Source organism: Bidens hawaiensis, unplaced genomic scaffold (assembly GCF_021521415.1).
Source record: "Bidens hawaiensis isolate Kalapana, Puna unplaced genomic scaffold, B.hawaiensis_p1.1 tig00036290_1, whole genome shotgun sequence".
Taxonomy (NCBI): domain Eukaryota; kingdom Viridiplantae; phylum Streptophyta; class Magnoliopsida; order Asterales; family Asteraceae; genus Bidens; species Bidens hawaiensis.
The window spans coordinates 114460-126496 of record NW_027496317.1 but is presented as its reverse complement, the minus strand read 5'-3'; the positions used below and the strand labels follow the sequence as shown (position 1 = coordinate 126496).

General features: G+C 35.1%; 2 protein-coding genes and 1 pseudogene across 2 annotated transcripts; 1 reads left to right on the top strand and 2 right to left on the bottom strand.

Moving 5' to 3' along the window:
- Positions 1–1630: 1630 nt before the first annotated feature.
- LOC143588268 (embryogenesis-like protein pseudogene) lies at positions 1631–2461 on the top strand (annotated as a pseudogene).
- A 1219-nt stretch (positions 2462–3680) lies between these two features.
- LOC143588259 (MA3 DOMAIN-CONTAINING TRANSLATION REGULATORY FACTOR 2-like) lies at positions 3681–6791 on the bottom strand. The gene is made up of 3 exons (XM_077069318.1): positions 6465–6791; positions 5713–5768; positions 3681–5643 (listed from the first exon to the last, which is right to left on the bottom strand). The coding sequence occupies exons 1-3, from the start codon at positions 6559–6561 to the stop codon at positions 3808–3810; spliced, it is 1989 nt and encodes a 662-aa protein (XP_076925433.1). The 5' UTR covers positions 6562–6791; the 3' UTR covers positions 3681–3807.
- A 2269-nt stretch (positions 6792–9060) lies between these two features.
- On the bottom strand, positions 9061–11425 carry LOC143588258 (putative ATP synthase 24 kDa subunit, mitochondrial). Its single transcript, XM_077069317.1, has 6 exons — positions 11107–11425; positions 10879–11023; positions 10354–10464; positions 10050–10196; positions 9431–9553; positions 9061–9339 (listed from the first exon to the last, which is right to left on the bottom strand). Exons 2-6 carry the CDS (start codon positions 11019–11021, stop codon positions 9276–9278), a joined length of 588 nt encoding a protein of 195 aa, XP_076925432.1. The 5' UTR covers positions 11022–11023; positions 11107–11425; the 3' UTR covers positions 9061–9275.
- Between the last annotated feature and the right edge of the window lie 612 nt (positions 11426–12037).

Genomic DNA, 12037 nt, shown 5'->3' with positions numbered 1-12037 from the left:
ACATGTTATTAAGTGGACCAAAGCACTAAATTTTCACATAGGTTTAATTTGTAGAATGGACTGGACCAACGAAAGCCCATAAGTAAAAGAGAGGTAGGTTTGTTTTTGCTTGGAAGAAAAGGGCCTCAAGATTTGTTAATAAACCCTACGTGGGGTTTTTTTTGGAGGAAATCGAAGTCAGAGGGACAGAGAGCCGCAGAGCATTATTACATATATTATATTTTTTGTTTGGGAGTTGACGTGAGTTTTTTTGGTTGGGAGGCGCAAATCACCACAACTACATTACTAGCATTATTACTATTATATTTTGTGGGGTGTGAGAATCCAAGTAGACAGCAGCCACAAGAAGCTCTAACCATTATTATTATTTGGAGTATACTGTCTATTCGAGAGAGAAGGAAATGGTTTTGTGTTCGGATTCACACATCTACTTCAAGATTGGTTTGATTTTATTATCTTTATTATGAACTCAATTTTTGAACTTATATATTTTATTGTTTTGAACATGATTATTGGCTAAATACTTTTAGTTATTTAGGCTTGTGATGATGTTTTGTTGATTGTTTTGGACTTGTCGGTTTTCGGGTTATGTTTATGGTATTTTGATTAATTAAAAGTTTTGATTAGTTTTATTGGATGTGTCCCGTATTTACTTTTGTTTTGTGTCTGAATAAATGTTTCACATGTTACTTGATTAAATGTCTTTCGATTACAGGTTGCATGTTAGGGTTGTTTACTGTGTGTTTGCAACTTGTTTATGGTTTATTGAGCTCATTCACCATAGAAACTGATTTTTGGCATATTATTAGAAGTTTATATTCGTACCTACTTAAATATCCGACGGGTGATAAGTTGTCGGGTTTGTCTGCATTGTTAGGGTTTTAGGTTAAATTATCTGATAGGAGGTTTGCCTATTTTTGCCTTAATTTCACTGTTTACTCGTGTCCTTTAAACTATTCAAAACCACCCCGTGTACTTTGGTACATTGAGATAGTGAAACTGACGGGTTAGCTGTTTTATAGGGTAATTAATCATAATTGGTGAACTGACAGGTGAACTAATAAGCCGGTGTTTTTACATGATCTCTAAGATTTCTTTTTCGGTGACACCTTGAGAGTGATTAAGGATCCATTAAGTTTCCTAGATTTTCATATCTTTAGATTCCCGGTTCCCATAACATTTTCCCGTAACTGATAAAAGCCCGAGTCGTCACAATTCGGATTCCTTGCCTAGATAACTCTTGCTCCCATATTTGAATTTGCTAAAATTTTTATTCAATAATTTAATTTTCTACGTTACTTTAATTTATTTAAGTATTTAGTATAATTAATTATTAGCTTCTAAAATAAAATAAATAAAAATCCAAAAATATATATTTTCTTAATTATTACTTTAAATTAGCTATTAGAACTAGTCTCGTTATTTAAATTATTGTCTCTATGGTTCGATATTCCCGGTCTTCCTACAGCTATTATACACTCGATAGGTTCACTTGCCTGTTATGCTTGGTCATTATTTGCTAGATATTTATATACCACTTTGCGCACATCACGGGCGTATAAACTAGTAAGTCTATAACCTTAAACCATCCTTGATTCTTCCTCTACAACTTGACAGTCCAATATCTGCAAAAACCAAGCAAGATTGGAGTCTGATCTTTCACAATTCACACACAAATATGCATCCAAGAACCCATCTTTCTCTCTGCAAATTCCTCACCAGATACCCTTTTATCTCATCTCCATACCCCAAAACCCTAATCCCTTCAAAACCCATCTCAACCAATTCATTTCACCCTTTTTTCAAAAACCCATCTTTTAATAATAATAATAATAAACCCTTAAACACCCAGTTCAAGATCTGTCGATCATACAATGCGGAAACTGACAAGGTTGTCGATGAAATAAACCTTAAATTTGCAGAGGCGAGAGAAGAGATCGAAATGGCGATGGAGTCAAAGGAAACTGTGTACTTTAATGAAGAAGCTGAATGTGCTCGTGCTGTGGTGAAACAAGAACTTGATTTGTATGATGGGTTGCTTTCGAAATTGCCCGAAAAGGAGAGAGGTGGGATTCAGAGATCAATGGGGTTGAAGATTGAACAGCTGAAGGCGGAACTCGAACAATTGAATGAATGATGAGGTTTGGTTGATTCGGTATTATGATTTAATTTTTATTTTTAATGCATTTATTGATGTTATTTGTTATGTTGAAGATGGAATAACATAGGAGGGTTAAGGGTACTTGTTTAGATGATGAATTTTGTATTTGTTTGTAACGCGTATTTATAGAAAACACCCTGTCTCGAATATCGCTTACGCGTTTTGGGCGTATTGTATTGTTTTTGGATATGAGAACTCTAGATTCGAGAGTACGTATACTGATATACGTTTCTTATGTACCTGATATCTCTCTTGTTTGTTTATGTGTTACACAAATGATGGTTGATAATTCATGGTTTGAACTAGTTTTTATGCCTTATCTTTAGTTTAATGATGATTTTTTTTAATGTTTGTTGGGACTGATTTCTTAATGGTTGTGATTTGTGAGTTGTGACAAGTTATGATGTTTTAAGTTTATAACAAGTTTTTGAATGAGAATCAAGAGTAGGCATGTTGCTTTCGAGTTCGTTTATGTTTATGCTAAAATGGCTGCATTCTGGTAGTTTTTCTAGTTGTAGCACTTCTCCTGTTTTCTACTAGTTTATGCCAAAATGGAACTCGAGTGATACTCATAAATCAAATGCAGATTACCGTTTGCTGTAGATGACAGTAGCATGTTCAAACCCCCGCTTGATCCCAAACCAAAGAGGTTGTTACAATTTACAAGTGTAGATGTGTATTTGATTGTTCTTTACACATTAAAAAACACATGAGCTTCTTGGCACAAGCATCACAGGCGATGCTCTATGCACAATCAAATAAGCTTAACATGCAACTAGAAGCTGCGCCTCACTAATATATCATGTTTCAACTTTTTATATTAAGACTTATATAATTTTTTCATTCCTTAGGCTTTTTTTTACAGAATAGCCTTCTAGACGCTAATTCTAATCAGTTTTGACCCAATAATACATGAGGCGCCACCTCCTGAGACGTTCTAATAGCTCGCCCAGCCCTCAAGACACGCCTTTAAAACCAAGCTTTTAAGAGGTCTTTGTCGTTTGATTTTATTGTTAGTGTGTAACAAGTTTGTGAGGTCTGAACATTATTTTCAGTCAACTTATAATGGAATTTGTTTGTGTTCATTGGGGTATGATTTGATATATACATGCTTTTGAAGAATTTGTTGATGTTATATGTTATGTTGAAAATGAAGAATTTTATACCAGTTTGTAACATGTTCATAGAGAATGCTAAGTATCACATAAGCGTTGACATTTATTATGGAATCAACATTTCTTCTGTTTGTCTAATATACTACACAAATATTCAAAATTTTGAAGCTTAGTTTTATAATCTTTTATATTTTGTGACAAATTATGATGCTTTAAATGCAACGAGAAAATGAATGAGAATTATGAATGACGTGTTGTGGTCTGGCATTTCTTATGAACATAACATCTCTTATTTACACACAATTTAGTTTTAAAATAAAGTGTTTAATCTACATAATTGATTGTTTTCGTCATTAATAATTTAATATATGTTTGTTATATATATATAATTCTAATCATACAACACAAAATATCCTAAACAAGTTCAGTCCTTAAATAACAAATGAAAGTACATCACTCTTGAAATCAAAATAAACCCGTTCATACCCACAAGCAAACAACCATGGGAATCACTTATTCCCGACTCCAACATTAATGATACCCGTTCTCCGTTGGGTACGTGGTTTTGTTAACGTTAAAACTAAAAGACGAATCCAACCACCCTACCGTTTTAGCCCGTTCAACAAGCGACCCGAACTGCTTTTTCGCATCAGGTACATCCAAACACAAGTCATCAAGCGATTCCGACACTCTCCCGAACCCTTTCGACATCTGAATTTGCGTTATGATTCCCGTGTTAAAACACTCTTCAAGCAACCTCCAAATCCTATCTTGTTTCTTCTCGATAATAATCACTAACGACTTCTTAACGACCTCGTGATGAAAAAATGGCATCCCGAGTTCGGTTATGCACCGACACGCTTCACGAGTGTCACCACCCGACTCGAACTCCTCCAAAAGTTTACCGATTTGATCTTTGACGTCTTCAATCGCCCATCCGTTAGTGTAACTCCCGCCACCACCCCAGCACCTCAAAATCCGCTCGCCTGATAATCGAGCGTTAAGAAGAGATTTAGCCATTTTCAAAACTTGGTTTCCGACTGAATCCGGTTTTAAACAACCGCCCCCGATTTCCTCCAAATGCAAAGGCGCCAAAACATCATCGACAACCGCTCGGGCTAAAAACATTGCGAGATCTTCCACAACAATGGGATTGTCCAAAGCCGTGTCGTCTGCCGATTCTATCAACATCGTGAACCCGTTAACCACATCGTCGACCGGGAAATATAATGACGATAACAAAACCGAAGCCATTTCTTTCTCTCGTTTCTTCCTGTCCATCGCTAACGTAATCAACCGTTTAACAAAAACCGCTTTTAACTCCGGGATCGAAGAAAGATTCTCCGACTCTAAACAACTATTTACCTCCAAAACATCACCCGTTAAAAAGTACTCTTGAATAATCGATTGTGCTTTCGCTTTAAACGCTCTCACAATCGATTCTCCCACTAATTTCTTATCCGAAAACGACACTTGTTTTAAAGAAGAAGCGCATAACCACCCTTCGGATGCGGCTTTCGATATCAACGACTGTAAAGACTCCTTCGCATTCGGTATGTCCAGCGATAAATCATCGATCATGTCAATAATCCGAGTGAAGCCTTTTGAAATTTGACTTGAGTTTATCAAACACTCTTCCGAAGCCGTTTTTAACAAGTCAAGAAGCTTACTCTCGGCTTTCTTTTGTTCCATTGCCATTACTATCGCGCGTTTCACTATCTCGTGGTGAAAAAACGGAACTTTTAAATCGTTTATGCATCGTATTGCTTCCTTTTTATCGCCACTCACCGCATATTCCACCAACAAATTATCAATCTTCGCTTTAACATCTTCAACAGTTTTGTTACGACTACCACCCCACCTTCGTTCTATAATCTCCGCGTGAAGCGGGGCCGACAAATAACCCTTCTCGGCTCGTTTAATCACATCAATACCCTTGGCGCCTTTGGGTAAAGCATCAGCTTCTTTTTTCAAAAAAGCGGGTGGGAGTATGTCATCTACAACCGCTCGGGCTATGAACAATGCAAGAACATCAACAGTGTCGGGAATGTCTACAATCAAATCGTCAGCCGATTCGACAAGTTTGCGAAAACCCATGTAAACCTGTCGGGGGTCGATAACATCAGCATAAATCGAGGATAAAAGAACAGCAGCCATCTCTTTTTCCTTGTCGTGCCGGTCCATAGCCATGGAGATGAGTTTCTTCACAAAATAGTAACTGTAAGTTGACATTTCGAGGTCTTTTAACTCGTTTGCAGTTGAGATGACATCATCGGTGGCGAAATATTCTTCGACTATAATCGAAGCTTTCTTCTTGTACTCCTCGAACCGCGGGTTAATGTCTTTAACCGAGGTTTTGTCGAGCTCCTGAAGAAGTGTAAACGATTACAACGAACTGAACCATATGAAAGTTGATCAAATTAGTCAAAAACATACCTCACTACTACTATAACTTGAGTTATCATCCATATCAACTAGTCCTCCATTTGTACCTACAAAAAGTGATCATTGTAATAACTGACTGGTATTTTGACCATGTGACTAGTAGTTAACACCTACATTTTGAGATAACTATTTTTTCATGGTAACCAAAACTACTAGTTGTGTTGTCTTTGATCAATCTAGATTAGATCATGAGAGTGACAAGTGTCCACTCGTAGGCTAATTTAGCCCACCGATACACCTCTTTAGCCCACACTGCCACATAGATCAGTAGGCTAAATTAGCCTACGCCTTTCACATGCATAGGCCAAATCAGCCTTCCATGTTGAGAGCGTAGGCTAAGTTGGCGTGTTTCTTGGTGGGCTTATTTAACCTACTGATCTACGTGGTAGTGTGGGCTGATGACGTGAAACATTATAAGGTGGACACATGTTACTCTCTAAATTATCATAAGGTGGCACTCGTTATACTTTTCATGGTTTCCAGTGCCAAAAATCGCAAACATTCTTTAAGGATGACTACGAAATGATAGGTTAATTTTGTATGACTCTTTTGAGAAATCTGAGATCAAGATGGCTATTTTGGTAAATTTCAATAATATGTCCTACAGTTAAACATTCTTTAGGTTTCCTGGTATGTTACTTTAGACATAATTGTACATTTGTACCTTACTGACACATAGAAACATACTGACATCCGTCCTAGAATGTGAACGTGTACAATGTTTTCTCGTACAAACAATATACCTTTGATTGGGCAATCTTTGCCATTAAGAATCTTTGATGACACGTCAGCATTTTCTGAAGCACCATGAAGCTGTTGTTTTTGGTCGCTTGAATTCATTTCTAAACCTCCAAAAAGAGAGGATGCGATGCCACAAGTATTATTTTTTTCTTTTTTTAAACTGAAGCCTCCTCTCAATCTTCACGTATTATTATTTATCACCCCCAAATCAATTTCCTGAAAATAATTACACTTCAAAATCAAAATCAAAAATCAAATTCAAATAAAAATACTTAACCATTGTTAACTAAAAAACGTGACCGAAAACGAGTAAAACCATTTACCGAATACCGTACCAATTTTTTCGGTACCAGTACCATTTATATACCGAAAATGGCGAAACAGAATGGTACCGATACTGAAAGCATGAAAAAACGAATACGGGTACTGAAACAGATATTGAAATAAGAGAATGATGATGGCATACGTTGAGACATGATGTTGAAACTGAAGGGTGTAGCGGATTAATGGTTGGTTAATCGATTTGTTTGTCGATTAACCCCAAATCAACGAACCCAAATGAAAAAAAATAGATTCAATGTGTCTTGTTCTTGTTCTTCATATGAGAGAAGATAGAAAATGAAAATGAAGATGAAGATGAAACGGAGCTTAAATTACATTTGGAGAGAAAATATGGGCATTGAAGAGTTTCAGACACCAGTTTCTCCGGGAGATACGGAAGGCAAATTTGTGGCAAATACTAGGCGGTTGCTCCTACAAACAAGAATATTATTAAAAAAAATGGTAAATTTGAGATATTTTTGTTTATTTATTTTGTTTATGTATAGTGCTAAGTTAAGTTGTCCATGGGTTAATTGAAATTGGTTTGTTAGACGATCTCAGGCATGTAGTTGACCTGTTTAATTTACGAGGTTGAGTCCAAGTTTTCCTTGTCAAGCTTTATAAACTTATCATATTATTCATATTATTGTATTAAATAGGTTTATTGGATTTTAATAATCCAAACTTTGCATCGTTGGCCGGCGCTGAGCCGAACTTTGAAAATATACCACAACAGTCTTAACTTTTAAACTATTGGCCGGCAACAAGTTTTTCACTAATGTGGTTAGATCTCGTTAGTTTTTGATGACGTGGAACTGCTTACATGGATTTTTTTTTAATTCTTATTTTTTTATTTAGTATTTCTTGGTTAATCCACGTAATACTAAATAAAAAATAAGAAATAAAAAAAATCCATGTAAGTAGTTCCACGTCAGCAAAAACTAACGAGATCTAACCCCGTTAATGAAAAGCTTGTTACCGGCCAATAGTTTGAAAATTGGGACTGTTGTGGTATATTTTCAAAGTTCGGCTCAACACCGGCCAACGGTGAAAAGTTTGGATTATTAAAATCCAATAGGCCTATTAAATATATCTTTATATCCTTATCATGCATACACTTTTGATGAAAATAATTAAATAGTAGTATTTTATCGACATGGTTTATAATTAAAAAGAAGAAAAGTTCGTCTGAATGAAATAATTGTATAGTTATTTAGTAATAATTGAGTTGAGTTTGAGTTAGAAAAATTATCCATAAGCCGGACTTAAGTTTTGAACTTATAGCTCAAAAAGAGTCAACTTTAATAGAATATTGACATTTCAAAACTCTGTGCACAATTGATAAATAATTTTAGTAATAGGTATAAATATAAACTGTGATTTAATTTTGTTAATTAGTATAATTATGGAACTTGAAATAACTTTATTGATTACAAATGAATTAAAGTTAAAATATAAAAATAAATAAATAAAATGAATTAAGATTTGTAACTAAAAGGAAAAATAGCTAAACTGTAGAGGTGCACAAATCGGGTTTTCTAAATACCCGGGTTCGGGTATAGAACCGGGTTCGGGTATGACCGGGTATTGGTAATAATCGGGTAGGGTTCGGGTCGGGTATTGTCTCTAAAAATCATACCCTATGCATCGGGTTCGGGTCGGGTATAGAACCGGATATTCTAAAACCGGGTATTTGAATACCCTATTATCGGGTATTGAAAAAACTCTATTTACGGGTTTTTTCAGGTTTTTTTCCGGTATTTTTTTATATAGATTGGATTTTTTTTAAAGTTTACACTTTTTAGGGGTATTATTCGGGTATTTTTAAGGTATTTTTCGGGTATACATCGGGTATTTGAAATACCCGGTTTCGGGTATTGGACAACCTTGGTTCCGGGTTCAGGTATTACTGGGTACAAATCGGGTTTTCGGGTATTACCGGGTACAAATCGGGTCCGGTTCGGGTTCGGGTTTTAGTGCCAAAATGCATACCCTATCCGTACCCTACGGGTAGGGTCGGGTTCGGGTTCGGGTATTAAAAACCCGGGTATTAGAAAAACCGGTTCCGGGTATTTATTTCGGGTCCGGTTCCGGGTTCGGGTTTTTTTTCACCTCTAAGCTAAAGTATGAGAATACTTATATAACAGCTTAATATACTAGAAACGATTTCGGATCCAGTTTAAGATGATATGAAAATCTCACGTAAAAAATAAAGATTGATAAAACACTAACCTAATTATTATGACTACTCAAAGAAAGAAATTGATCATGAGAAAGTTATACAAGAATTATTCAAATAAGATATAAAAGAGAAGTTGCAGAAGAAAACAAGTGAGAATTTTTAGCTTTCACTTCAAAAAATCAAAACATTTATTCATGGACGCTTGATTCGATACATAAACAACAGCGTATCATCGTCCTTGTCTTTTTAATCAAACATCTCGAGAAATCCTCATAACGAGCAGATTAATTATTGAAGCAAACTCTTAAGCTCAGAGCATGTTTCTAATATCAAGAGACTTCACGTCCGGCATTTCCTTGTCATTGAACTCCTCCCTGCAAAATATTATTGAAAGAAATAAGATAAAAACTCTTATCTGAGCGTTTGATTAAATACTGTAATTTTCATAGAAGTAAAAAAGCATACCTTTTCTTTTGTGTTTCCATTGCTTCAAGGGCATCTTTCTTCAACTCTTCCAGCTGTGCTTTAGCAATCTTCTTTTCCAAAGCTTCTTCGTATTTAGGCAAGTCTTCCTTTCTTATGCCAAGCCTAGAGATAAAATTGTAAATACGCGTTAAAAAACTTTTATGTTGACTGGTCAACACAGAATGATCAAACCAACTATAAAGTCAACCTCCTGATATGATCCCAGCCTGGATAAGTATATAGCTCTCAAATTCAGTTTTCTTCCTGATATATATAAAAACTCTAATCTAGATTACTTAAGGCAAATTACGGTTTTCTTCCTTTATGTTTGGGTTACTTGCAGATTGTGTTCTTTAAACTTCATAAAAGTACAAAAAATGTCCCCGAAGTTCATATGTTGTCACACGTTTTGTCCTTTCCACTAACAGGCGTGTAACTTTTTCAGCTAGCTTTTTAAAACTGACCTGTTTACCCTTGTTTAAAAAGACAAAAGGACGCTTTTTTATATATATTATTAAGTTTTAAAATGATAAAAGTTAAATCTAACATCTGTTAGAGCAAAGAACGAAAAGTGAGACAACATATTAACATAAATGATGATTTCTTAAATAAAGCTTACTTTTGGTTGATCTTGTTGAATTCTTCATTGAGGAGAGCCATCCCCTTCTTGTCATTCCTCAAAAGCGGCTTCTTAATCTCTTTCTCGACTTTCTCAAGTGCATCCATCATCATAGCCTCAGCACCTAATTCGTCTGTAAGTCCTCTCCTGCAAATATTGTAACTTATATTACAAACAAATAGCATGTACATGACACTCAGTCTCAAAATCAAAATGCTTTGAGAATTACACCATGAACATATGAACAATCATAACTAGTAGCACTCGTCTTTCAAAAAGTAATAATTATAGAAAAGAATAGTACTTGAGACGGATATCCTTCAAAGCCAACAGATAAGATCTGGCATCTTGGATTCCATCAGTTCGTTGCTTGATGGTGAATTGAATCCTCTGAGATTCTGAGAACAAATCTGCCCTGTAAAAATATGTAAGAGACATTTAAATAATAATTAAAATCAACAATGAATCAATCAGAAAATTATAAAAAGCATAATGTTACCCAATTAGCATGCATACATACATAAACATTATGTATGTATATGTATATATATATTATACAGGGGCACATTCTTTTCAGAACCAACTTTATGTTGAGAACTGTGAGAACCGCATAAGGCACGTGCATGTTGTGCATTAATAATTTAAATAGATAGTGGCTAGACAGTTATGTAACTGTCTTTTGCATAACACTTGAGGAAGAGGTACAAGTATATTACGCGGTCTTGCAATTCTCAGCGTATTTTTGGTTTGGAATTGAATGTTCTCCCGTGTGTGATATATACCCACACAGCCACACACACATCAATCATCATCACTCTTGAGAACTTACTTTTCCCTTACAGTCTTCATCACTTTAGCATACTGTTCAACTGCTGCAGGATCTTCAGGAGCAATAGTAATTTTCTCTTTGCGAAGAATACTGATTGCTGTCTCAAACTTGTTCTTCACCTCAAGAAAAATACCTTTCAACATTTCTGCAAATGTGTGTGAAGGTTTAACCATTATTACTTTATACTTTTATAGAATCTAAAGAATTTCAGCTAGCACGTCAACTCACCATCACCCTTGAGAGCTTGAGGAGCAGCTTCTTTGGCATAGAAACGAACTGGGACTGCATGCTGCTGTGGTTGCAGAATAGATTGACTACCATATAACTGTATAATGACAAAAAAAATATGTTATACACATGTATACATAGAACATTCTTGGTGATGCAATAACTCATTTCAAATTCCCTATTAATTTAAGATGTAGAATAGTATTATTGGGAAAAGATTTTAAAGAAAGATGTTTCTGGCAAATGAATATGTTGTTTAACACTCATGGTTAATTTTTTGCATCAAAATCATTGAGTTCTCAGTAGGCAAGCTCAAATCATTAAATGTAGTAGTGTACTTAAAAACAGAACAATTTGTTAAAAGATTAGTTACTGGTCTTTACATAGATGTAAGTTGATATATAAGGTCTTGGATTATAAAACGCCCTTCCTATCTAAGGCTAGCGTGAGCATCTCAAGAAAGAAACAAATAGTTCATGAAGGGTTATAGAACTTGACATTAAAACATATAGTTACATCAAATAGCAGCTACCAAGTCCAATAAACAAACAAAAATATACCCATCAACAACTCAAGTGAAGTAAACTTTTTAAATAAAATAAAATTTCTGTATTGGAAAATCATGATCTTGTGCAGAAAGCAGTGATGCATTCATTCAGGTGAGGTGAGCTAAGTTTCTATTTGTTTACTGTAAACTTAAAGTTTATGTAGATAATCGTACGCATATTTTATGTTTTAATTTGATCCAACATACAAATCTCTTGCTTTACCAAGGAAAGGGTTTCCTTAAAGTTTAAACAACTAATCGGATGTACTGGTTCCAATCCATTATCCTCCTAAAGTATTGAACTTTTCAAGACATTCATCAGCTTCGACTCTTGAAATGTCTAGATACATACTTCCACTTCCAAATCAACTACATAAATATAAA